At 48.0% G+C, this 26,138-nt stretch overlaps 2 protein-coding genes across 3 annotated transcripts; one reads left to right on the plus strand and one right to left on the minus strand.

Moving 5' to 3' along the window:
• Positions 1 to 10: 10 nt before the first annotated feature.
• Positions 11 to 16,973, plus strand: Nmnat1 (nicotinamide nucleotide adenylyltransferase 1). 2 transcript variants are annotated; one of them, XR_015047278.1, is made up of 6 exons: positions 11 to 95; positions 11,107 to 11,274; positions 12,164 to 12,347; positions 14,722 to 14,864; positions 15,517 to 16,025; positions 16,197 to 16,973. XR_015047278.1 is itself a non-coding variant. In XM_021160009.3 (5 exons), exons 2-5 carry the CDS (start codon positions 11,160 to 11,162, stop codon positions 15,930 to 15,932), a joined length of 858 nt encoding a protein of 285 aa, XP_021015668.1. In that variant the 5' UTR covers positions 11 to 95; positions 11,107 to 11,159; the 3' UTR covers positions 15,933 to 16,973. The 2 variants fall into 2 exon arrangements, 1 of the variants encoding a protein (XP_021015668.1); XM_021160009.3 differs by having other exon boundaries at positions 15,517 to 16,973.
• Positions 1,784 to 8,194, minus strand: LOC115030877 (uncharacterized). The gene is made up of 6 exons (XM_029476403.2): positions 8,051 to 8,194; positions 6,743 to 6,805; positions 5,870 to 5,949; positions 5,084 to 5,214; positions 2,878 to 2,944; positions 1,784 to 2,008 (listed from the first exon to the last, which is right to left on the minus strand). Exons 1-6 carry the CDS (start codon positions 8,119 to 8,121, stop codon positions 1,932 to 1,934), a joined length of 489 nt encoding a protein of 162 aa, XP_029332263.1. The 5' UTR covers positions 8,122 to 8,194; the 3' UTR covers positions 1,784 to 1,931.
• Positions 16,974 to 26,138: the final 9,165 nt, after the last annotated feature.

The following is a 26,138-nucleotide window of genomic DNA, read 5'->3' on the forward strand; positions in this document are numbered from 1 at the left end:
GGGCCAATGAGAGCAAGGCGGCGGTGTTCCCTGCGCTGGCGTCCGGGCCGAGGTTGTCTCCTGGAGGACTAGGGCCGTTTGGCCTTCAAGGCCTGGTAAGCAACCTACTGAGGACCTAGGAGACGAGCCTGTGCGAGCGTTAGCCCGGCGACCCGTACTTTGCCAAGCAAGGGACAATGAACAATGGCTGGGCCTTTAGAGACTTTTGTAATGGTCCCTGGGGCCAGCTCTTCATAGTCAACTCTTGCCCTTTAGTTCTTGGAACCAAAAAGTTGGTAAATTTCCTGTGACCTTGGTGCAGGTCAGTTCCCCAACTTGGGGTGGCCTGGATTCTTCCTCTCTAGAGATTTCTTGAGAGCAGACGCCCATGAACTTAGAGGGATGTGGGTGAGAGGCAATGGGGGAAAGCCAGCGCTGAGAAGGACTTTCCCTTTTAGTCGTTTCCAAATCTGGGAAAGAGCAAGCCCACACAGCCTTTGAGAACCAATCAAATTGCTGCTGAGTGGACTGTAAACTGTTACCGGGGAGCTGAGTGGAGATGGGGCTATGCCAGCCCTTTGGGACCCAGATCCAGAGTTCCAAATGTCGGATATTGAGCTACACTGTTGGATTCTGGGTTTGCTTAATTGTGATTATTCCTATTCTCTGGTTTTTCCCTTTTAGGATTAGAAAGTATGAACCTTATTTTGTATTTTACGGGAGCTCATGATTAAAAGACTTGGACTTTTAAAGAGACTCGGAACTTTAAAAGTTTTGAAATTTTGAAAGACTGAGAATTTTGAAAGTTGGTCTATGCTTTTGTTTTATAATGTTAACAGGGACTTTGGAGACAAGAAATTGAAAGGTTATAGCTTACAGTGATGCCTTTGTGAAGTTGAAGGGGAGGGGGGAGTTGTTAGAAGTTCATAGTTACCTTTAACTGCTGTCATAGCCTAGAGTCATCTGAATGGAAAACCTTGATTGAAGAATTGTCCAGATTGGATTGGTCTGTGGGTATGTCTGTGGGAGACTGTTATGTAAATTGGGAGAGGAGGGCCCAGCCCACCTGGTAACACCATTCCCTGGCTGGTAATCCTGGGCTGTATAAGAAAGCCAACTTCCTAGGTGCTGGGCATTGGCACTAAAGAGGCAGAGACGGAATGATATCTGTGAGTTCAGGGCCAGCCTGGTCTACAGAGTTTAAGCCAGGAGGCAGCAGCATTCATTCCTCAGTAGTGTCTGCTTCCGGTTCCTCCTAGAGCCCGTGCCCCAATTCTTTCAGTGATGGACTGACCTGGAAGTACAAGGCAAAAGGACCTTTCCTCCCCAAGTTGCTTTTGGTCAGAGTGTTTTGTCACAGCAGCAGAGAGAGGCTATATGTCCTACAAAATAATTGGCTGTAGTGATATGAAAGACTGTTGTAACCCATAAAGAGATTCTCTTTATCCAAAAGTCCCCACAATGGAAAGAATGTATAGATTGATGTTGGTGAGATCTAAGGTCTGCAACACTGTTTTCCTGTGAAGCTTCACTTTGCTGAGATGAGCGATTTCTTTTGACAACGTCCACTTCTGCCGGTGTCGTCGGCTCAGATTCTAATGTCCCTGTTTTATAGGAACTGAGGTTTATAGGAAGTCATTGTAACAATCTTGAGAGTATTGTGTAGACACTCACTCCTCCTTCGTATGAATGTGTTTTTAATGGCGATCCTGTGGTATCAGTTGACCAATCGTTTCCCGCTTCTTCAGTGCTCATTAAGCAGCTTCTATGATGGCTGGTCTTGGCATGCTTCCTGCGTGGTTATGATGTGCAGCAGACATTTTATGTAGAAATGGCAGCTAGGAGATCATCTTGTGAGATGCTTGACGGTACACAGTGGTAATGCTGGGGCGGACTCAGTCAGCCCAGGCGTGTAAATGAGGCAGGAAACCAGCAGGACCTCTGGGCTAGCTTCAGACTGTTGGCTTAGCATCTGGCCTTGGGCAGGTCACTTTGGACAGCCAGATGAGCCCCATGCCAGAAAAAAGCACTGCAGGACAGAGCACAGTGTCTAATAAGGTGGAGCAGGACTCAGGTGAGAAGGATGCTTTTAAAAACGTATTCCTTCAAAAGTTCATACACAAGAGGACAGCATATATAAATGTTTGTTGATCATGTTCCCCACAGTACTGCCTTAACCCCTCTCCCACATCAAAACCTTTCTTTCCCAACACATCCCACCCAACTTCCATGACTTTTTTGTTTATTTGTTTTCTTTGTGGCCCAGAGGCTTTAATTAATGTTGCCTGCATAAGTGGGGGCGAGGAGGTGTGTGAGCAAGAGCGCCTTACCAGTGCCTAGAACTAAAGAGAAATCTGACTCTCTCTCCAGCTACCATTAACTGCCAATAGTGTGCACCCTGGGGAGGGAAGGGATGAGGCCTTATGAGCCCCTCCTCTGCCCATGATGACGGGATGTTAAGAGGCTCAGTCCTGTGCAGATCCGATGCAGCTAACAACAGCTGCTGTGGAAGATCTAACTTTGAGACAGGGTCTCTCTGTTACATAGTTCCTAGAACTCATTAGGTAGACCAGGCTAGCCTCCGACTCACAGAAAACCACCTGTCTCCATCTCTGCCTCTACCTCCTCTGGAGTGTCTGGGACTGCCAGCCTGTGTGTCACCACCTGGGCATAGGCCGGTGCTGGTGGCTGAGCCCAGGACCTCAGCTGTGCTGGCCGGCACTCTTCCCCACTGAGCTGCGTCCCAGGAAGTTTCTTTACATCCCATCCAAAGCCTCCCTTTCCTCTCTTTAACACTCTGTCTCTGTGAGTTCTGCAGTAAGAGGAGCTGGGGCCTCTGAGGTCACACAGTGTCTGCAAGGGGGTCTGGATAGGGGCTTGGGAGGTGTTTTGACTCACCCGTGGATACCAGGCTGCCCACTGACAGCACCACAGATACATAGTAAAGTTCAGGGGTGGTTTTCTCCTGTATGAGAAGCAAAACACCATCAGAAATCTCTCTGTCCTTTAGCCAGTGGGGTTTGGTTTAGGTTTGGTTTGGTTGTGTTGTTTCAACAAGGGTCTCGCTCGCTGTGCTGCCCTGGCTGTCCTGGAACGCACTAAGAACTCACTAAGACCAGGCTGGACTCAAAACTCATAGAGATCCTCCTGCCTCTGCCTACCAAGTGCTGGGATGAAAGGGGTACACTACGTTTAGCTTTGTTTGGGTTGTGACATAGTGTCTCTGTGTAGCCCAGGCTGCCCCAGACTTTGCAATCCTGCTGCCTCTGCTTCTCAAGCCCTACAGTCATAGGCACATGTGCTATATATGTCTTGTGACATACTGTCTTTAATATTATTAAAATCTTTTTAGGGCCAGTGAGATGGCCTAGTGAGCAAAGGTGCTTGCCCCCAAACCTGATGACCTGAGTTCAATACTGCCTGGTAGAAGGAGAGCATAGCCTTGTCTACTCCACAGACTTGTCCGCCACATGCTTGCCACGGCATATGTTTCCATATACACATCACACACATACACAAATGTGATACACTTTTTAAATTTTTTAAAAGTTAAAATTCGGGTTGGAGAGATGGCTCCACTGACTGCTCTTCCAGAGGTCCTGAGTTCAATTCCCAGAAACCGCATGGTGGCTCACAACCATCTGTAATGGGATCTGATGCTGCCTTCTGGGGTGTCTGAAGACAGTGACAGTGTACCCATATACTAAAATAAATAAAGAATTCTTTTAGGGCTGGTGAGATGGCTCAGTGGGTAAGAGCACCCGACTGCTCTTCCGAAGGTCCAGAGTTCAAATCCCAGCAACCACATGGTGGCTCACAACCATCCGTAACGAGATCTGACTCCCTCTTCTGGAGTGTCTGAAGACAGCTACAGTGTACTTACATATAATAAATAAATAAATCTTTTAAAAAAAAAAAAAGTTAAAATTCGGGTTGGAGAGATGGCTCCACTGACTGCTCTTCCAGAGGTCCTGAGTTCAATTCCCAGAAACCGCATGGTGGCTCACAACCATCTGTAATGGGATCTGATGCTGCCTTCTGGGGTGTCTGAAGACAGTGACAGTGTACCCATATACTAAAATAAATAAAGAATTCTTTTAAAAATATGTACATATACATATTTTTTCTATTAACATGGGATTCACCCACAATAAGAAAATCTCATGACGAGTGTGGTGGCTCATGCCTTTCAGCCCAACACTCTGGAGGTAGAGGTGGATCTCTGAGTTCTAAGCCAGCCAAGGCTACATAGAGAGACCCTGTCTCAAAAACACAAGCAACAACAGCAAAGTCACCGTCACTACCAACAACAAACAAAATGTTGTACATGTGTGTACGTGTATGTCCAAGTGTACACTTACATGTAGAAGCAGCAGGAGAAGCAGGCATTCTCAGAAATGTTATTTGCCTCCTTGAGATGGGATCTCAACCTGTTAGACTTGGCTGGACTTTAAGCCCCAGAATATGCCTGTCTTTCCCCTCCTCCAACAGTGGGACTACAAGTGTGTACCCCATACCCAGCTTTCCCATGCTTTGAGGGTCAAATTCAGGTCCTCTCACACTTTCCCATCGAGCTCTCCCTCTGGCCCCCAGAAAGCTTTGACTTTTCTAGAATAACTGCGGTATATCTGATTAGAAATCCCATGCCTATGTATCTCTATTTTCAACATAAGTAGATAATAAATATTAAAAAGTAATGGTAGCTGGGTGTTGGTGGCACTCACCATTTAATCCCTGTGAGTGGGAAGCAGAGGCAGGTGGAACTCTGAGTTCAAGAACAGCTTGGTCTAAAGAATGAGTTCCAGGACAGCCAGGGCTATACAGAGAAACCCTGTCTCAACACACACTCCCTTCCCCGCCCCCCCCCCCAAAAAAAAAGGAAAGAAAAGAAAAATAATGTAACCAATTGTTCAGATTAAGATACCAAAACAGGGACCAGTGAGATGGCTCGCCAGGAAGTCTGCTGCTGAGCCTGATAACCTGAATTTGATCCTCAGAGGAGACCCGGCACCCACAAGTTGTCCTCTGGCCCCCAGTCGGATATTGTGGCATGCATGCGATGACACACATAGGTAAATTAATGCACAAAAAGTAAAAAGCATACGCAGTCTGATGCCAGGAGTGTTAACAGCCCAGAGCAGACTCCTTCACCAAAGGACGCCACGCCAAATACCACCAGTGCTGTCCTTAGAGCCAACGGGGCCAGCTCCGTCTGAGTGAGCAGCACAAAGAGCCCTGCAAGGAAGTGCCCACGGCCGTCAGGCTCAATCACCTCGCGCACGCGCGCGCGCGCGCGCGCGCGCACACACACACACACACACACACACATGCACATTCCTTTTTGCTGTTTTGCTTTCCTGTCTTGAAACAGGCTCTGGTCCCGTAGCCCAGGCTACCTTCAGTCTCACTGTCTTCTTGCCTCCCTCTCCCGAGTGCTGGATCTAGCCTGGTGTATGGTACAGGACAGCCAGAGCTACACAGAGAAACCCTGTCTCCAAAAATAAAACAAAAATCCCCAACCCCACCCCCAAAAGCGAGTTAGGGGAAGGAAGGAGAAAAATACAATTAATTTTACTAGAGTTGGTCTCAGGTTTCACATTCTAATTATAGGATAACTATAAGGAATGCCCAGGAAATTTTAAAGATTCTCTTCATTTAAGGTTTTTTTTTCTTTTTTAATGACGGTCAAACCCAGACATCATACATACTAGGTAAGCTCTCTACCATGGAGCCGCAACCCAGGCCTGCCATCTGACTTTTCAGTGTGATTTTTCTCTTGTGTGAACACATATAGAGCAGAAAACCTTCTCTTAGCCTCTTTGATCCCTACAGAGTGTATCAAATAATAAGCACCTACTGGGAGCTTTCAGGTAACTCTACACCTACTTACCAAGTGTGAGCAGGGTGAAGACCATGCTACCGACCAGGTTGGCCAGGAGGGGCTGGCTGCAGAACCGGGAGGACCTGGGCCTGAAAAGCAATCCACATTTACTCAGCAGCGAATTCTCCAAGGCCTGGGCACACCAGGAGCTCCCTCGTGCTCTGTCTGGCTCTTGGCAGCCTGATAATAAGCATGCTTGTTATGTAATCCTAATTTGATGGTTTTGGTAAAAGTATTTTGTAGAAATTCTGACCACTGGAAGTAAAGAATTGCGATGTACCACACACAGACCTGTGCTAGACCTGCGCTATGCGTTTAGCACCAGCCCGGGCCTCCTTTTTATCCTCACGTCAATGGCTTCTCAGTTTTCAGATTTATGTAGAATCTCCACATTTTTAAGACAGAGACTCTTTATTTTGGGCAAGCAGGTTGTGTCTGCTTTGCTTCCTCAGGGACAGTTGTCTCTAGCTTGCAGACTAAGCTCCCACCCTGAATCTGAAGTTGCAGAATCTAGAATCAGTTCAGAATCCAGTTGACTGAGTGTGCATGCCTTGCCCTCGGCCCTGCAGACATTAGCTCACACTAGGCCCTTGGGACTGGACTCTCGGGAATCCATCAATTGAGTTATTGGTGACGCCCTCACTGTCTCCCATCTAATGACCTCTTACATGGAAGTAAATGTTTGTTAAAACTTAAACTGAATCTGCCCGATTCTCTGCAACATTTGCCGCACTGAGGTTTCCAGGTATGCGAAGGGGCGGACACGTCTGCCACCAGACACAGGAATGGAAACAATGGGGCAGGCGGCAGTTAGGTGTGTGACAGGAGTCCCAGGGAGCACCCGCACGACTCCCACAGGTAAGGCTGCCTGGGCTGACTTACCGTAACAGCACGTAGAACTGGAGGGTCAGGGTGCTGATCCCCAACAGGAGCACTGTCACCTGGCTGCACGGACACAGGGAGGGGCACCTTTAGGACTTCCAGGAACCAGATTCAAATTCGGTCTTAAACTAAGCAAAAGGTGTATGGCTAGCTCGCCGCTTTCCAGTAAAATGGCAGCTGTCAGTACCTCAGCCCCGGCCTTGTACCAGGTGCCGCCGAGAGCAGTCGCAAGGCAGCCTGCAGAACCTCTGCCATGATTCAGTTAACGATATGAAACAACACACAAATTACAGTAAGCAGTATTAACTCAAGAATAGAAAATAACCAAACCACAGAACTTAATATTTGCAATTAGATAAGTGTATGAATATCTTTTTTTTGTTTTGCTTTGTTTTGTTTTTCGAGACAGGGTTTCTCTGTCCTGGAACTCACTCTGTAGACCAGGCTGGCCTCGAACTCAGAGATCCGCCTGTTTCTGCCTCCCAAGTGCTGGGATTAAAGGCGTGCGCCACCACCGCCCGGCTTAAGCAGTCTTTCTGCCTCAGCTTGCTAAGCACTGGTACCAGAGTCACCAGGCCTGGGGTCCCCATGTTAATAATGCAGAAGCCAAGGATCAGAAAAATTTGAGTTGTTCAAGAAACAGACAGCAGCAGTCAGTGAGGGACCTAGGCTCAGAGCCCACAAGCCACCCTTGCCCCAGGCAGGTTAAGCCACACTGAGTGTGAACCGAGTTAGCCTGCAGACCAAATGAGAATCACTGCTAACTGCTGCACACATTTTCTGAATTCTTTGTGCTATCTTGGTGACCTGTAAGTAAACCTTCATCATAAAATACTAGTCCACCCGACCCCCAGGCCGCATTCACCTCAGTGGTTTCATTAGTAGGGCTTGGGGCTGAAGACTGTAGGAGGCTCATAGAGAATAATTACTGCACTTTCAGATGAGGTACTAAAAGAACAGACACCTTCAAAATCTACACTATTTAAAACACTTGAAGCATCATCAGAACAAGATATACGAAGCTACCAGTTCAAAAGAAATAGCGGCGGTTGTGAGAAGTGGTCTGGCCGAACCCGTCATTTTTGGCAGTAGGCCAATGTGGCTTTAGACTGAGAGACTGGAGACGGGAAAGAACTGCAGAGTCACGGCGCTCTTCCGAAGTTGTAGTCATGAGTTAATGTTTGCATCACAGTGTCTTTTACGCTCAAAAGATGGGTGCTTTAGAAGTAAATTTCAGTTAAACTCAAAGACTGCCCCAGGAAGCTACGAGCTTTTTGACATAAGGCACTGGGGAGGGACACTTACAGCCTGAGGCGGTGCGACCTCGGCAGCCAGCAGTGCAGGTGATAGGCTGTGTGGACCAAACAAAAGTGAATCATGGCGGCACTTACAGCCTGAGCCGATGCAGCCAGCAGTGCCGGTGACAGGCTGTGTGGACCAAACACAAGTGTATCAGGGCGACACGGGTCCGGTAGCCGCGGCGTTCAGGACAGTTCTGTCTGAGATTCCACACCCATCCGTCACCTCCATGTTGGGACAGGACACGGTGTAGGAGCTCACTGTAACTTAACTCTGTTGCTTGGAGGGTTGAGAGCCTAGCTGAGAGGACTGGATATCTGAGACAGGTCACCAGTGCGACAAAGGACAAAGACTGCCCCCTGTACACTGAGAGATCAGCTTCCAGCAGCCTCCTCCTCCTCTGGGGATGGATGGAAGGGAACCCGAGCTCCCCAGAGCACAGGGTGGGTCCCAATGCACTTTGTTCTCTCTCTTTCCAGACCTCAGGCAGTCTCTGGACTCCCTCCACACCTTACCTATCCTTCCACTCTGCCCTCCCTTGGGACACAGTGTCTAGAACCTGACTTGGGTGTGCTCAGGACTGGCATGAGGGACCTTCCAACAAGACCTGGAGAGCTTGCTCAGAGGTCGGCAGGTACCCCAGTTTCTCTGTAGACTAGAGTTCTGTGGAGATGCTGCCTTTTTTAGAGACAGGGTCACCTATAGGCCAGGCTGGCCTTGAACTTATGGTCCTTCTGTTTCTCCCAGCTCTGCAACAGGCACTTTGTATGGGAAGTGGATAGAGGTAAGGCTGGAAGGGACAGGGCTGGCATTAGCAAACCTTGGTTTTGTAAGGAGAAAGAAGTGAGACCTTGAAAGCCTTACTGTTTAACAACTCCTTTTCTTTTGGGGTCGAGGGGAGCACCACTGGGGATCAAATGTATGGTATCCTACGGCTGCACGTGAGGCAAGCGCTCAGACTAATCTCTAGCCCCAACCCCTAACCCAGCTAACAGTACACCGAACATCAATGACCAGTCTCAATATCTGTCCACAGTTAGCAGTTTCCCTGTGTCTTTTGTTGTTTGTTTTTATTGGTTGGCCTGTATGTGTGAAGGTGCACATGTGTGTATGTGAACACGTGGAAGCCTGTGCTCAATATCTAGTGTCATCCCCAATAGCTGTCCACCTTGCCTTTTTTCCTGGCTGACCTGGAACTCACTCTGTAGACCAGGCTGTCCTAGAACTCAGAAATCCACCTGCCTCTGCCTCCCGAGTGCTGGGATTAAAGGCGTGCGATACCACTGCCCAGCCCACCTTACCTTTTGAAATGGGGCCTCACACAGAATTTAGAGCTTGATGATTGAGCTAGACTGCTTAGCTCTGCTTCCCCAGGGCTGCGGTTACAGGTGTGTGTTCGCAACTTAATGTGTGTGCATGCGCAAGATTGGGGGAGTGGGGGAGGGTTTGTATGTGCGCGCAAGTGAAGCCTGAGATTAGAGTCAGCTGTCTTCCCTAACCCCTCCCCACCTTGTTCTAAGGCAGGGTCTCTCAGTGAACCTGGAGATTATGGATTTAGAGAGACTGGCTGGCCAAAGATCCATTAATAGTCTCTCTGCCTGCCCTGCTCAGTGCTTGGATTATGGACCTGTGCCCACTGTGCCTGGCTTTTTTTATGTAGGTGCTGGAGATGAAATTCAGGACCTCGTGATTGACTGACAAGCACTTTTGGGGGGGGGAGGGTCGAGACAGGGTTTCTCTGTGTAGCCCTGGCTGTCCTAGAACTCACTCCGTAGACCAGGCTGGCCTCGAACTCAGAAATCCGCCTGCCTCTGCCTCCCGAGTGTTGGGATTAAAGGTGTGCGCCACCACTCCCGGTTTGACAAGCACTTTATTACTTGAACCCAGCCCCTGTTGTTTTGGGAGGTTTGGGAAGATTTTTTGAGATGAGAGCTTAGTCGCTTGTCCAGGCTCCTCTCAGGTCCCTGCCTCACAGGCAGCTAGAACTCCAAGACTGTTTGGTTTGAGGGCCTCAGGCATGCTCATATCCATTCCCGCTTCCCGCCATAGCTTCTTCTCTTGTTTCTTCAAGAGTGATATGAGTTATTGTTTGTTTGTTTGTTTGTTTTGCTGTGCAGAGGATTAAACATCTCATCTGTATTAGGCAAGTGTCCTGTCACTTGGCTATCTCCCCAGCTCTGTGAATTACTTTATTAAAATTCCATCACAAAACCCAAGTGACAGCCATCAGTAAATACTCGTTTCAGCTTGAGATTAAGACCCACGCGTGGGTTTACTGAGTTCCATCAGGGTGCGTCTGCTCTCTCCTGGGCTGGCTGTGGCAATGAAGATCTTGGCTGTGCTTGGCTGGCCTCTGATGGCCTGTCACATATCAAGAGGCCAGTTGTCTTCTCAGCTGGGGTACCAACTGTCATCACTGAGCAGTCTAGTGTAGAGGCAGCAGCAGAGGATAGGGACATCTCTGCTACAGTTTAAGTGCTGTCTGAGTGTATCCTTGGAGTCCATGTGCTGAAAGCTTGGTGTCCAGCATGGCTGTGCTGAGGTGCCGGGTCCTTAGAGGAGAGGTACCTTGTGGGAAGCAAGAAGGTCATGAGAGTGAATTAGTTTTCAGGAGAGCAGTTTTTTGGTTTTTGGTTTTGTTTTTTGAGTCAGGGTTTCTCTGTGTAGCTGTTCCTGGCTGTCTTGGAACTCACTCTGTAGACCAGGCTGACCTCAAGCCCTCCCAAGTGCTGGAATTAAAGGTGTGAGTCACCACTGCCTCGCTCTTTAGTATGTTACTATATGTTAATAGAACAACGAAACCATCTAAGTACTAGGCTCAAAACTAACGCATTATCTTTTCTGCCATATTCTGTTGGGCAAATCGAATCTTAGGAAGAGAGAGGTGTGTCCCGTTCCTCTCTGGGAGGAACTGCATACTGGTGAAAGCGAAGAGCAGAGGGTGCAGCTTGTTTTGCAGTTCGTCTCAGTCTGTGAAGCCAAGTATTTGTCCACCTGTCTTCAGGGAGTCACCATGGTGACTTCAAGAGATCTGTAAATGAACATGTGTCCCTTCTCCTTTGTAGACAACATCGGTGTCAGAGGATTACATTTAGGTCAACAACACCAACTTCTCCCCATGGACTCATCCGAGAAGACAGAGGTGGTTCTCCTGGCCTGTGGCTCTTTTAACCCCATCACCAACATGCACCTCAGACTGTTCGAGCTGGCCAAGGACTATATGAATGCTACAGGTAGGAGCGGCGACCCAGCTAACTAAAGACCGTGTCCGTGTGAATGCCTGATCCTGGACACAAGGAGCTTGCCCTGCTTCCAGGCACAGGGACCTAGCCAGAAAAGGTTAATAGGGCCAGCGAGGTGGAAGTGCTTGTTGCAAAGTATGTTAACAGGAAGACGTGAATAAGGCCGGACGTGATGGTGCATTCCCAGCACATGGAAGTCTGAGGCAGGTGATCTCTATGAGTTTCAGACCAGCCTGGTCTATATAAGAAGGAGCAAGGCTGGGCAGAGGCTCAGTCAGTAAAACTCACTTGATGTTGTCAAGCACCTAGAGGCGGCGAGCAGGATTCCTTCAGCTGCCCTAGGTGAACACTGCGGACTGACTCAGGCTTTTGCAAGGAACAGCAACATCCACCAGAGTTGTAAGTCATGTAGGGAACTCAGAGCTGGTGTGGAAGGAAGGGGTGGAGGGCTTTAGTTGGTGAAGATGAAGTTCTGAGGATGGAAGGGGTGAAGGTTGTATAGCAGCCTGCATGAGCTCCACACTACAGAACTATACACCTAAAAGAGTTCAAGCGATAACTTCACAATACGTTATTAGAGTTTCTTTTCTAATTTTTTTTAAAATTTATTTACTTGGGAGACATGGTATTCTTGAGGAGATCAGAGGACAGTTTGGAGACATCCATTCTTCTTTCACCATGTGTGTGCTGGGGCTTGAACTCAGGTCATCAGGCTTGACGACACACTCCTTTATCCATGATGCCCTCTTGCTAGCCCTTTATCACAGTTTCGATTGCCTATTAAAAGGAGGGGACATTGTGACTATAAAATAATATTGATATTTCCTGTTCATAAAGTCTGATTTGTTATGCCTAATATCGAACATCACTCTTTACCCAGGAAAATACAGTGTTATCAAAGGCATCATCTCGCCGGTCGGTGATGCATACAAGAAGAAAGGGCTCATCCCAGCCCACCACCGAATCATCATGGCAGAACTTGCCACCAAGAACTCACACTGGGTGGAAGTGGATACGTGGGAAAGTCTTCAGAAGGAGTGGGTGGAGACCGTGAAGGTGCTCAGGTAACCACAGTGCAGTCCACATGTTCTTGTTGCCATGGTTTCAGTTCTGCATCTGACTGTGCAGGACTGTGAGGTTATCAACAAGGGTCTTAGTCACTGTTCACCATGACCAAAGCAACACTTAGAAAAGAAAGCCTGTAACCAGGGCTTGCTTACAGTTTCAGAGGTTTTGTCATCCTGGCAGGGAGCACGGCAGCACATTGCGCGGGAGCATGCCTTTAATCCCAGCACTCGGGAGGCAGAGGCAGGTGATTTCTGAGTTCAGGGCCAGCCTGGTCTACAGAGTGAGTTCCAGGACAGCCAGGGCTACACAAAAAACAAAAACAAAAAAGATGATTTATTTTATCTTTATTTATTATCTTTATTTTATTTATTTTTAAGTTCTGCCTCAGACACACCAGAAGAGGGCGCCAGATCCCATTACACACGGTTGTGAGCTTCTGCTTTTTTTGGTTTGTTTGTTGTTGTTGTTTTTTTTTTTTAAAGAATTATTTATTATTATATGTAAGTACACTATAGCTGTCTTCAGACACACCAGAAGAGGACGTCAGATCTCATTCTGATGGTTGTGAGCCACCATGTGGTTGCTGGGATTTGAACTCAGGACCTTCGGAAGTACAGTCGGAGCTCTTAACCGCTGAGCCATCTCTCCAGCTCCCCGGTTGTTTTTGTTTTTAATGACTATCTTATCATATACTTCATAAGGAGGAGTGTGGGGCAGAGCTTGCCGAGGATCCAGCCTGACCTTGTGTGGTCCTCACAGAAGAGCATAGGCGGCTATCCAGGCCTCTGTGCTCAGACCTTGGAGACCACTCCCAGGGAGTGAAGGGAGGACTGTCTAACCATCTCTTTACAGTCTGCAGGGTGAACTAGGGACTTTGTGAAAAACCTTTGTCTAATGTCTGTTCTTAGGACACTCAGGGGTCAGAGTAGGATGTGTTGTGGGTGCTTTGAGTGCAGTGTGTTAGGGACCAGAAGCATCGGGTGGCCCTTGCACAGCTCGAGAGGACCTGATCTGTTCCTGCTGCCCTCTGCAGGCCGTTGGAGTCCACAGACACCAAAGGCGCTTGAGCTGCAGGCTATGGGGGATGCTGCAGTATCTGGCTTCTGTCTCACTGAACTCCCAGAGAGTTTTATCCACAGACTCTCAGCCACGCTGGACGTTGACATAAGGACCTCTGGGTAGTGTTTAGGGTAGGACGGGGCATTGAGCCAGAAGATGGCAGCTACCTGTGACATACCAGGGCTCCCTTTTCAGGGTTAACAGGAAAAGCGATCTCCCTACTGATGGTAAAATATTCTCCCATCGGAGGCCATCATCTTGTGTCAGCCCCACTCTTCCCCCTGGCCTCATGGCAACCTCATCCCCAGCACAGTCAGTTTGGCTGTTGATGGGGAAGAGGGGGGAGTGAGGGTGTGAAGGGCCAACCCCTGGGGTTTTGGTCCACATTGCTCTGGTAGCTTGGCACTGAGATAAGGCAGTGAACCTTTGCCACCAGCCCCGTTCCTGCAGGGCTGCTTTCCTTGAAGGCCTCAGACACTTGCCCTTCTGGTCCCTCTCCTTGCCATGTGCTTCTTCATTGTGAGATCAGGCCATGGTCTTTATTGGTCAAGGGTGTAGGCTCTAGACCTGACTGTCAGATAAAAATCCCAGTTCTAGCCAGGTGGTGGTGGCGCGCGCGCCTTTAATCCCAGCACTTGGGAGGCAGAGGCAGGCGGATTTCTGAATTCGAGGCCAGCCTGGTCTACAGAGTGAGTTCCAGGATAGCCAGGGCTACACAGAGAAACCCTGTCTCAAAAACAAAAACAAAAAACAAAAAACCAACCAAACAAACAAATAAAAAAATCGCGGTTCTGTTGTACTATGAGCAGCTTAATCATCTCCTCTCTCAGTGGGCTGACAAACACTCTGACAGACAGATAGTGGCACACTGGGTGTGGGACACTTCCAGTGTCAGGACTCTGCTAGTGGTGGACCCAAGGCCTCAAGTCTCATTTTCCCCATGGCGAGGGCAGCGCTTTTCCCATGAGAAGCCAAGAAAAGTGTGCAAGACAGCTGGGCAAGGGAGTAAGTAGTTATGTTAATTCTTTATTATTATTATTATTATTATTATTATTATTATATGTAAGTACACTGTAGCTGTCCTCAGACACTCCAGAAGAGGGCATCAGATTTTGTTATGGATGGTTGTGAGCCACCATGTGGTTGCTGGGATTTGAACTAGGGACCTTTGGAAGAGCAGTCGGCGTTCTTAACCACTGAGCCATCTCGCCAGCCCATGTTAATTCTTACTGCTGCATACATGTGCACACAAACACACACAGAGAGCACTCTGACACTAAGGAGTGTGCCTTTGGGTTGTCATTTTTGTAGACACCATCAGGAGAAGCTGGCAACTGGCAGCTGCACTCACCCACAAAGCTCACCTGCGCTGGAAAGGCCTGGGCGGAAGAGGAAGTGGGCTGATCAAAAGCAAGATTCTAGCCCACAGAAGCCCCAAGAGCCCAAACCAACAGGTCTGTGATGTCTACCAGGACTCCAAAAATTGCTCAGATTCCACGGTAGATACCCCACTGGGGTTTGTTGTTGTTGTTGTTGTTTTAAAAAAGAATTATTATATGCAAGTTCACTGTAGCTGTCTTCAGACACCCCAGACACACATCAGATCTAATTACAGGTGGTTGTGAGCCACCATGTAGTTGCTGGGATTTGAACTCAGGACCTTCGAAAGAGCAGTCAGTGCACTTAACCGCTGAGCCATCTCTCCAGCCCCCGTCGGTGCTTTTATTTATTTTTTTCTATAATTTTTTTAAAAGATTTATTTATTTTATGTATATGAGTACATTGTTGCTATCTTCAGACACACCAGAACAGGGCATCAGATCTCATTACAGATGCTGTGAGCCACCATGTAGTTGCTGGGAATTGAACCCAGGACCTCTAGAAGAGCAGCAGTCAGTGCTCTTAATCACTGAGCCATCTCTCCAGCCCAGTCTTTTTATTTCTTATTCCAGACTTGCTGGGTCCATGATGATAATAAAAGGAAGGAAGGGCTCTGGGGTACCAGACACCAGATCTACTTCCCTTGCACACGTGCGCGGTCACTTTAATACGGGTGATTATTAAGAAAACAAACCCTGACCTTATGCTTGATTTTTTCCCTTCGAGGTGTGCCTAGGGTGAAATTGCTGTGTGGGGCGGATTTACTGGAGTCCTTCAGCGTGCCCAACTTGTGGAAGATGGAGGACATCACGCAAATCGTGGCCAACTTTGGGCTCATCTGCATCACTCGGGCTGGCAGTGATGCTCAGAAATTCATCTACGAGTCCGATGTGCTGTGGAGACATCAGAGCAACATCCACCTGGTGAACGAGTGGATCACCAATGACATCTCGTCCACTAAGATCCGGAGGGCGCTAAGGAGGGGCCAGAGCATCCGCTACTTGGTACCAGACCTGGTCCAAGAGTACATTGAGAAGCATGAGCTGTACAACACGGAGAGTGAAGACAGGAATGCTGGGGTCACCCTGGCTCCTCTGCAGAGGAACGCCGCAGAGGCCAAGCACAACCATTCCACTCTGTGACACAGTACACGGCGTCCGCCAGAGGCTCGTCTGGAGACTCGAAACTCAGGGAAGGACTTGCCACCATCCTGTTTCATCAACTGAAAGATAAAGGTTCGATTTAAAAAAAAAAAAAAAAACCCAACAGGGAATTAAGATCAGTGACTGAGATGAATGTTTTAAATAAGACCATTAAAAAAAAAAGGATGTAATTCACCTTTCAAATAACAGCTCAGTCACTAAAATGAAATGTTAATGACGCTAACTTTAAATCAATTTTTCTAGAAAGGACCTCATGCTCTGCCGCACAAGAGAAGCAAATGTGATGAGCAAGTCCATCCAGAAGCCATCCTTTAGGGGCCGGAGAGATGGCTCTGAGGTTAAGAGCACGGACTGCCCTTCCAGAGCACCCAGACTCAGCTCCCAGCACCTGCATGGCAGCTCTCAGCTGTCTGTAACTACAGTTTCAGGAGATCTGATGCCCTCTCTGTCCTCTGTGGGCTCTGGGCTAGATATGCTTCATAGACATACATTCAGGCAAAAGACACACACACACACACGCACGCATACACACTTGCCACACAAAGAGAAAGAGCAGCCTCACTCTAGCCAGGCTCACTGATGCCTACCTGCAGCCCCAGCTGCACCAGGAGCTGAGGTCAGAGAATCACTTTGAACCCGGGAGTCAGAGATGACCCTAGGCAACAAAACAAAATAGAAGCCTAGCGTTACTTATGAAGAGAACTGACACGTCGTTAGTGCTTGGTGACAACCGTCTTTATCCAGAATAGATAGACAAAGGAAGGAATTCTTTAAGACATGACCTTGGCTGGGCATGTGGCTCAGTTGGTAGAGCACTGGCCTAGGAGGCCTGAGGCCCTGGGTTAGATCACCACACCTGGGCACGGCAATGCACACCTTTAATGCTGGCACTTGGAAGGTGGAAGCAGAAGGATCAGGACTCAAGGTATCCTTGACAATCTGCAAGTCTGAGGTCATCAAGGGACGCTGAGGACCCTGTGTCTAAATTAAACAAATAAATAAACAATCCCGCAAAATTCACCAAGGACGACTACCCTCTGTTGTTGTTAAGACAAAATTCCAATGGTTCGATTTTACCAAATGAAGACTCAGGAGGCAGATGCTGGGATGAAAGCCTGCTAGCTCAGAGAGGCAGAGAATGTACCCAGCTGACCTCAACTGATGGCATCCAGGTCTCCTCCACACTGTCTTAAAACCCTTCAAACCAAATGTCCCTCCTTTCTACTTCCTGTTCATCTCTCTATCCATCCTCCTGACTTCCTCTCACTCTCTATCCATCCTCCTGACTTCCTCTCACTCTCTATCCATCCTCCTGACTTCCTCTCACTCCCTATCCATCCTCCTGACTTCCTCTCACTCCCTATCCATCCTCCTGACTTCCTCTCACTCTCTATCCATCCTCCTGACTTCCTCTCACTCTCTATCCATCCTCCTGACTTCCTCTCACTCTCTATCCATCCTCCTGACTTCCTCTCACTCCCTATCCATCCTCCTGACTTCCTCTCACTCTCTATCCATCCTCCTGACTTCCTCTCACTCCCTATCCATCCTCCTGACTTCCTCTCACTCCCTATCCATCCTCCTGACTTCCTCTCACTCTCTATCCATCCTCCTGACTTCCTCTCACTCTCTATCCATCCTCCTGACTTCCTCTCACTCTCTATCCATCCTCCTGACTTCCTCTCACTCTCTATCCATCCTCCTGACTTCCTCTCACTCTCTATCCATCCTCCTGACTTCCTCTCACTCTCTATCCATCCCCCTGACTTCCTCTCACTCTCTATCCAGCCTCCTGACTTCCTCTCACTCTCTATCCATCCTCCTGACTTCCTCTCACTCTCTATCCATCCCCCTGACTTCCTCTCACTCCTTATCCATCCTCCTGACTTCCTCTCACTCTCTATCCATCCTCCTGACTTCCTCTCACTCCCTATCCATCCTCCTGACTTCCTCTCACTCTCTATCCATCCCCCTGACTTCCTCTCACTCTCTATCCATCCTCCTGACTTCCTCTCACTCCCTAGCCATCCTCCTGACTTCCTCTCACTCTCTATCCATCCTCCTGACTTCCTCTCACTCTCTATCCATCCTCCTGACTTCCTCTCACTCTCTATCCATCCTCCTGACTTCCTCTCACTCCTTATCCATCCTCCTGACTTCCTCTCACTCCTTATCCATCCTCCTGACTTCCTCTCACTCCCTATGGTTTTTTTCCCTATGTTCACTTCCTGTCAACCAGTTCCTTGCTCCATCTCTTGACCTATGGTTGACTTAATCTTTACAGTAAACAGAAAGCTTTTGTATTAAAGGTGTGTACTAGGGCGGAGGAGCTGTACCACAGCCAGAGACAGGTTTTCCCAGCATACAGTCTCAGGGTTCAAAGGATGATCGGATGTCTGCAAGCATCCTCCCACTCTGCAAAATGAAGGTTGTGAATACATCTGGAAGAAGTCAGAGTAGACCACACTTCTCCCTGCTCTGCATCGCAATCGCTGATTAAAGGGATGGTGAGATGGCTCATCAGATAAAAGTACCTGCTGCCAGGCCTTACAACCTGCATTCAAGCCCCCAGACAGAAGATAGCCCCCAAAAGTTACCTTCTGACCACACAGGCACACACACACACACATGAAATAAACAAAAAGAATAGCTGATTAAGCTTTAACCAGATGAGTCTGCATGAAACCCACCCTTAGAAGCAATGGGCAAGGCCTTGGAGGAGGGGGTGAGGCCTGAGTCCCCAAATGCCTCAGGGCAGACAGGTACAGCCTTACATTTTCTAAACACAGCCTTGCTGCTGAGCCAGCACCATCTTTTATCCCTGGGGACAGCTTCAAAGGTAATGTCACAGTGCCTCCAAGAGAATCGCATAGAACAAATAGTACCATTTAAGGATTTAAAAAATATGAACGTTCTTCACCTTTATTTATAATTGTATGGGGAACAGAGCTCTTAAGAACACAAGGGGGAGCCGGGCGTGGTGGCGCATGCCTTTAATCCCAGCACTTGGGAGGCAGAGGCAGGCAGATTTCTGAGTTCAAGGCCAGCCTGGTCTACAAAGTGAGTGCCAGGACAGCCAGGGCTACACAGAGAAACCCTGTCTCGAAAAACCAAAAAAGGGGCTGGTGAGATGGCTCAGTGGGTAAGAGCACCCGACTGCTCTTCCAAAGGTCCAGAGTTCAAATCCCAGCAACCACATGGTGGCTCACAACCATCCGTAACGAGATCTGGCGCCCTCTTCTGGAGTATCTGAAGACAGCTACAGTGTACTTACATATAATAAATAAATAAATCTTAAAAAGAAAACAAAAACGAAAAACCAAAAAAAAAAAAAAAAAGAAAAAAAAAGAACACAAGGGGTGGACTGGGTCAGCTACACAGCTCTTTGCTGTCTGACCTTGGAGCGAAGGGCTACTTTGCAAGCTCCATCACTGCATCTGAAACCGCCATGTTTCCGAGGAGCCGCGTGGTCTCTCTCCAGTGCAGTGACGATCTGCATGTCCTGAATCTGCAGAGAAAGGGTCTTCTGCCGCCTTACACTCTTCCTGGTTCTGTTCCTCTGATTTAATAACCACGATCACAGCTTTTTGTTAAAGCCCAAGGCTGTTAGGGAGTTGGTTATTGACTGATATTTTACAGGAGTTGGCCACCATACTTTTCAGTTAGGGTCTGTATTTGGAGACCATACAGGCGGGGCCTGGAGAGGGCTTAAGTGTCAGGTTGGCCCTGCATCATGTTTGCACAGGTGGGGACCATGGGGACTGTGGGCTAGTGTCCACTGGGGCCTTCCATACCCTACCCTGCGCTTGGCATGTGCAAGACCAGGACAAATGTCTCCTGCCAGCAGCCTGTGTGTAGTGAATATGACAACCCTCTGAAATCTCACCCAGGGGGCTTCTGCTATCTTTGGGAATCCTGGAAAGAGCCTTTGAGATCTTTCCCTACAGTCAAATGTGAGAATTTAATGGAGAAACAGCCAGGGTGGCAAATACCATAAGGCAGAAAAGGCTCAACTTAGCGTCTGCTGCCTCCCCCACCTCCTACCACTGACTTCACCCAGGGTATCTCTGAGACCCCACTAGGTGTCTGGCACAGGTACGATGAGCCTGTTTCTATCGATCACCAGAGGAGGGGGTGGTGCCAGGCCAGTGTGGATGAGGAGTCCCATCAGCAGGAGTCTCCCCTCCACCAGTCTCTGCATTGAGGGTGCCACCACACAGTTTTAAAACAAAAGTCACTGATAGCCTTTTATGGGGTCTAGCCCAGAGAGAACTTTGTATGTTTTGTGGAAGTGGTCTTGCAGTTGGTGCAAGGGTAAAGTTCCTGCACTGGACATGGTGGCACAGCCTGTAATCCCAGCACTCAGATGCTGGAGACTTGAGAATCGGGAGTTCAAGGGTCACCGGAGCAACAGTGTGGGGCCAACCCAGGCTACCTGAGACTGTGTTTCAACATCAACAAAAAGTTGAATTCCTGTCCTAGTCAGGGTTTGTATTCCTGCACAAAACATCACGACCAAGAAGCAAGTTGGGGAGGAAAGGGTTTATTCAGCTTACATTTCCATACTGCTGTTTATCACCAAAGGAAGTCAGGTCAGGAACTCAAGCAGGTCAGGAAGCAGGAGCTGATGCAGAGGCCATGGAGGGATGTTTCTTACTGGCTTGCTTCCCCTGACTTGCACAGCCTGCTCTCTTATAGAACCAAGTCTACCAGCCCAGGAATGGCACCACCCACAAGGGGGCCTCCTACCTTGATCACTAATTGAAAAAATGCCATACAGATGGATCTCACGGAGGCGTTTCCTCAAGGGAGGCTCTTTTTTCTGTGATAACTCCTGCTTGTGTCAAGTTGACACACAAAACCAGCCAGTATAATTCCTAATTAAAATAGGGTAATGTACATTTAAATTTTTTTGAGATGGGAGGTCTCACTATGCAGACAAGGCTGGCTAGAACTTACCCTGCTATACCTAATTTACCTTTTTTTTTTTTAAATTTGTGTTTCATACTTACCTCTCTAGAGAAAGACTTTATAATTCTACAGAAAAAGAAAAAAAAACAATTATGCAAATTTCTAGTTAGATCTGAATCTCAGACAGAAAAAGGAAAACCATTTCCTAACCTTCCTGCTGCCAACCATCAACAACAAAGACCAAGAGAGATAAGAAGCCACGCCCACAGCCTCAGTTCACTTGGCCTGAAAGTGTGGCTGCCCAGACCTCAGATTGCAGAGATACAGCTCCTCCTTCCCTGGTCAACATTTTCAGAGCTGAGAGCTGAGCCAGGTCTGAAGGAGAACAACTGTGTCAGAGGAGCCATCAAACTCAACTGCGAGCCGGGCGTGGTGGCGCACGCCTTTAATCCCAGCACTCGGGAGGCAGAGGCAGGCGGATTTCTGAGTTCGAGGCCAGCCTGGTCTACAAAGTGAGTGCCAGGACAGCCAGGGCTACACAGAGAAACCCTGTCTCGAAAAACCAAAAAAAAAAAAACAAAAAAACAAAAAAAAAACACTCAACTGCGGGGGTAGGGTGGGCAGAGCATGCGCAGTTCATCTCCTGTGCCGTGGATCCTAAGGCTCTTTTTTTTTTTTTTTTTTTTTTTTTCCGAGACAGGGTTTTTCTGTATAGCCCTGGCTGTCCTGGAACTCACTCTCTCACTCTGTAGACTAGGATGGCCTCGAACTCAGAAATCCTCTGCGTCCCAAGTGCTGAGATTAAAGGCGTGCACCACCACTGCCTGGCGGATTGTAAGGTTCTGGTACTGGAACCTTACCTCAAACCTTAGTGTCCCCTATTTGTAAATGTTGGAACCGCACTACTTTATGATCACCTCAGGCCCACTGGTCAAGGATACAGAGACCTTCCCAGGTGGCCGAGGACACCCAGTGTTCGTTATTGCCTGGGATTAAAGGCATGCACCACCTTTAGTTCACCACGGAAAGTTCAGCCAAATCTTGAAGTTGTCACCTTCGCTAATTAAACAAGTCCAAATAAGATTTTGGGCATCGTGAGAGACTGCTGGAGAAGTCTGATGTGATCTATCCACACAGAAGGACTAAATCCAACTTGTCTGGCTTTACAACTGCCTAGAACTAAGACCACACATTACTGGTCAGAGGGAGAGGATTGAGCCATAATGCATACGTAAATGTGTGTGTGTGTGTCTGTGTGTGTATGTTTGTATGTGCATGCATTAGTACATACATGTGTGTGCATATGTGTATGTGTACATGTGCTTGTATGTGTGCCTTGTTTGTGTCTGTTTGTGTGTACTAAGAATTAAACACAAGGCCACGTGCATGCTGAACACAAGCTCCACCACATTATGTCACACCCCAACCTGGTCCTATTACACACTTCTCAGTCAGCCTAACTTGACCTTGAACTCCTGATTCACCACACACATCCACACACCTTCCCTTTTTTTTTTTTAAATTAAGATTCCAGAATTTATGCATGCTAGTCAAACACTCTATCACTGAGCTTAATCCTCACGAGTTTGTTTAGAGCGAGGCAGGGTCTAAGTTACCCAGGCTGGCTTTGAACTCGATCTGTAGCTTACACATACCTTTAATGGTTGGTTAGTCCTCCACTGCAGACTCCTGCATAGCTGAGATTACAGGTATAGGCTTGCACCATCAGGGCCATCTCTATAAAGCAGGAGGGGAAAGGAAGGGAGGGGAGGGGAGCAGAGAGGAAAGAGGAACAAAGTGGGGAAGAGACAGGGAGAGAGGGGTGTACCCCAGATGCCCACACACACATGCCTATGAGACTGTTAGTAGAGAGAGTGTCTGCCTTGAATGAGGGTTTCCAGTGCCAGATGTCCAAGTCTGTCATTCACTGGCCCCCTCAGAATCCTTTCCTTTGAAATCGTGTGGTCCCTGAGGCCCCCTCACAGTTTTAAAATATTAATAGTCCTACTGAAGGACTGTTCCTCAGGCTGCTGTCCCCTGAGAGCTGTCACCAGCGCTTCCTTGACCACTGTTTCTATGCCAGGAGCCATGGAAGTATGAGATCTGGCCAAGTTTCCAACAGTGGTGTGAGGAGAAGATCTGTAGAACTAGGGCATCAGTCAGGACCTTCCAGAACTATTTTAAAATCTTTCTTTAGGGGAGAGAAAAAAGGCTTGGGCTCTGGGGAGGGGGAGGGGAAAGGGGGGACAGAAAACAAGAACTGCCCTCTTGGAAGCCAGAAAAAGTCCTTATGCTTAAAACCACAGTCTAAGGTTGGCCTGGCTCTGCTGCCAACCCCAGCAGCTGTGGATAGGTAGACCATCCTGGGGGGCGGGGTATGAAGAAGGGCTGGCACATCACCCGTGTGCTGTCACAGGGACACCTGGCAGCCCATAAGGTAGGATGTGTGGGCTGGCACAGGAGGAGGGAGGGGCCAGTAAGCCCTACCCTGATGCCCTGATTTCTGGCACATGCTGGAGGGCGGAGGGGGGGGGGGAAGTGTCCTGATCCTGTTTTGACAACCTGGGGTCGGGGGGAACCTCTCTCCTGTGTATCCTTTTGTACACCCAGCACCTGACATCACCTCCTTTCTCTATTTCTGCCTGTGAGCCTGAGTCTAAGTGAGTCACAGTGGACTGTATCTGCCAAAGCAAGGTGAGCTATCCAGTGAGTGTTTCAAAACTAAAAACTTAACAGCTATGCTGTAAAACAGGGAAGATATCAAGCTCACACAAACCCAACAGCAGTCAAATGGACCGATTTATACAATAGAAAGCCTTTACCCAGCTTCAGTGAACATTTTAACAAAATGCTTCAATGCGGGGGAACCCACGTTGTTTCCTTTTACTGGCTATTTTGTAGTTTTGTCAGACAAGGTATTGTGTAGTTTAGGATTGCTAGGAACTCAAGATCCTCCTGTCTCTGGTGTGTTGAGATTACAGGTGTACTCAGAGACCATGCCTGGCTTTCTCTTCGAATCTGTTTTGCTTTGAGACAGGGCCTCTAATGCTGGAAGCTCTTGAACTCCCTATGTAGCTGAGGACAATGTTAAACTTGGGATCCTACCGCCTCTGCCGCTGAGTGCTGGGACTGCAGGCATACGATTACAGCCAGGTTGGGTTAGGCAATGCTAAGGACAGAGCCTGGGATTTCATGCACGCTGGGCAAACACTCTAGCGACCGAGCTTCATCCCCAGCCATCGATTGTCCTTTGAATAGCGTCCCCTGTGTACCACTTCCTATTGATACTCCTAAGTGAGAGGGTGCTGGAGTCTCATTTGTACACTGAAACAATTATAGTGAAGACTAGGAGGAGAGAGGACATGAGAAACAAAGACCAGGAAGAAAGAGGACTTTATAAAGAATCTTACAAGACAGGGCCTGGCGAGACAGCTCAGCAGTTAAGAGCACTGACTGCTCTTCCAAGAAGTCCTGAGTTCAGCCGGGCGTGGTGGCGCACGCCTTTAATCCCAGCACTCGGGAGGCAGAGGCAGGCAGATTTTTGAGTTCGAGGCCAGCCTGGTCTACAAAGTGAGTTCCAGGACAGCCAGGGCTACACAGAGAAACCCTGTCTCGAAAAACCAAAAAAAAAAAAAAAAAAAAAAAAAAAAAAAAAAAAAAAAAACAAGAAGTCCTGAGTTCAATTCCCAGTAGCCAGGTGGTGGCTTGTAACCATCTATAATGAGATCTGGTGCCCTCTTCTAGCCTGCAGGTATACATGCAGGCAGAATGCTGCATTCATAATACATAAATCTTTTTTTTTTTAATCAAAAAAAAAAAAACCAACCAAAACAAACAAACAAAAAAGCGGGGCGTGGTGGCGCACGCCTTTAATCCCAGCACTTGGGAGGCAGAGGCAGGCGGATTTCTGAGTTCCAGGCCAGCCTGGTCTACAGAGTGAGTTCCAGGACAGCCAGGGCTACACAGAGAAACCCTGTCTCGAAAAACAAAACAAAAAGAAAGAAAGAAAGAAAGAAAGAAAGAAAGAAAGAAAGAAAGAAAGAAAGAATCTTGGGGCTGGAAGGATGGCTCAAGAGGTTAAGAGCACTGACTGTTCTTCCAAAGGTCCTGAGTTCAAATCCCAGCAACCACATGGTGGCTCACAACCATCTGTAATGAGATCTAACACCCTCTTCCCATGTATCTGAAGACAGCTACAGTCTACTTACATATAATGGTAAATAAATCTTTTTTTAAAAAAAGAATCTTAGGGCATAAGTAAGATTTAGACCAGTGGTTCTCAACCTTCCTACTGCTGCTATCCTTTAATACAGTTCCTCATGCTGTGGTGACCCCAACCATAAAATTAGTTTCATGGTTACGTCATTACTACAATTTTGCTACCGTTATGACTCATAAATATAAATATCTGTATTTTCCAATGATCTTAGGCAACCCCTATGAAAGGGTTGTTCAATCTTTAAAGGGGTTGTGCAACCCACAGGTTTAAAAACTGCTAATCTAGAGAGTTCCTATAGGACACTGTACTTGTAGTCAGCAATAATATGTTGGGCACTTAAAATTAAGACAGCCATAAGTGCTGGTGCATGCTTATCATCCACAGTAGTTCCAAGGATTACAAGTTCAAGGCTAGCCTGGGCTGCTTGACACCTTGACTTAGTCATAAAATAATTCACTAGGGGATAGATCTTGTGCAATTTGTTCTTGCCACCAAAAATAACAGAGAAAGCCCACAAAAGAAACGGGTTTTCTCCATTTAGGCTGCCTCTGCGGTGAGGAAGAGCTGACTTCATGAGAAAGCAGCGTGCTCCCTGAGTGCTCCCTGAGTGCTCCCCAGGTGCTCCCCTGAGGTGTTTCCTATGTAGTGTGGCCAAGCAAGATTGAGGGGCTCAAGGCTCTTTGTGTTGGTTCAAACTTTGTCACAACCAACAAGCTTTACAGGGGTGCTGCTTAAAGTGGCAGCGTCCCCAAAACCGAGCTCATGTGTTCCCAGCCACCGTGATGCTGTTGAGAGAGCAGTATTTACGGAGTAGCTTTGGTTCAGCTTCCTCTTTGTGCATCTGCAACAAGTTAAGTCAGACCTGCAAAAGAATTTCACCCTGCTGTAGGTCGTAGCCAAAGGCAAGACAGTTGCTGGAGGAGACAGTACCTGGATTTTATGTGCTGTCTGTGTTAGATTTTTCTACTGTAGGACGCTCAACCCTGACTGGCCTGAACAAGAAAGCCCTTTGTATTCAGAAGCAGAGATGTAGGGCAGGATCCAGGGCTGGTGTG

The sequence above is a fragment of the Mus caroli genome, unplaced genomic scaffold (genome assembly GCF_978045245.1).
Source record: "Mus caroli unplaced genomic scaffold, Mus_caroli_1 scaffold_6, whole genome shotgun sequence".
NCBI classification, from domain to species: Eukaryota; Metazoa; Chordata; class Mammalia; order Rodentia; family Muridae; genus Mus; species Mus caroli.

What these genes read in the sequence shown, in the direction of transcription:
- Nmnat1 (XM_021160009.3), top strand. Translation starts at nt 11,160, where the DNA reads ATGGACTCATCCGAGAAGACAGAGGTGGTTCTCCTGGCCTGTGGCTCT. An exon ending in GGACTATATGAATGCTACAG is followed by an intron (nt 11,275 to 12,163) that starts GTAGGAGCGGCG and finishes CTCTTTACCCAG; the next exon opens with GAAAATACAGTGTTATCAAA. An exon ending in CCAAGAGCCCAAACCAACAG is followed by an intron (nt 14,865 to 15,516) that starts GTCTGTGATGTC and finishes TTTCCCTTCGAG; the next exon opens with GTGTGCCTAGGGTGAAATTG.
- LOC115030877 (XM_029476403.2), bottom strand. Translation starts at nt 8,121, where the DNA reads ATGATTCACTTTTGTTTGGTCCACACAGCCTATCACCTGCACTGCTGG. An exon ending in CAGTTCTACGTGCTGTTACG is followed by an intron (nt 5,950 to 6,742) that starts GTAAGTCAGCCC and finishes ATTGCTTTTCAG; the next exon opens with GCCCAGGTCCTCCCGGTTCT. An exon ending in CACTCCTGGCATCAGACTGC is followed by an intron (nt 2,945 to 5,083) that starts GTATGCTTTTTA and finishes CTTCTCATACAG; the next exon opens with GAGAAAACCACCCCTGAACT.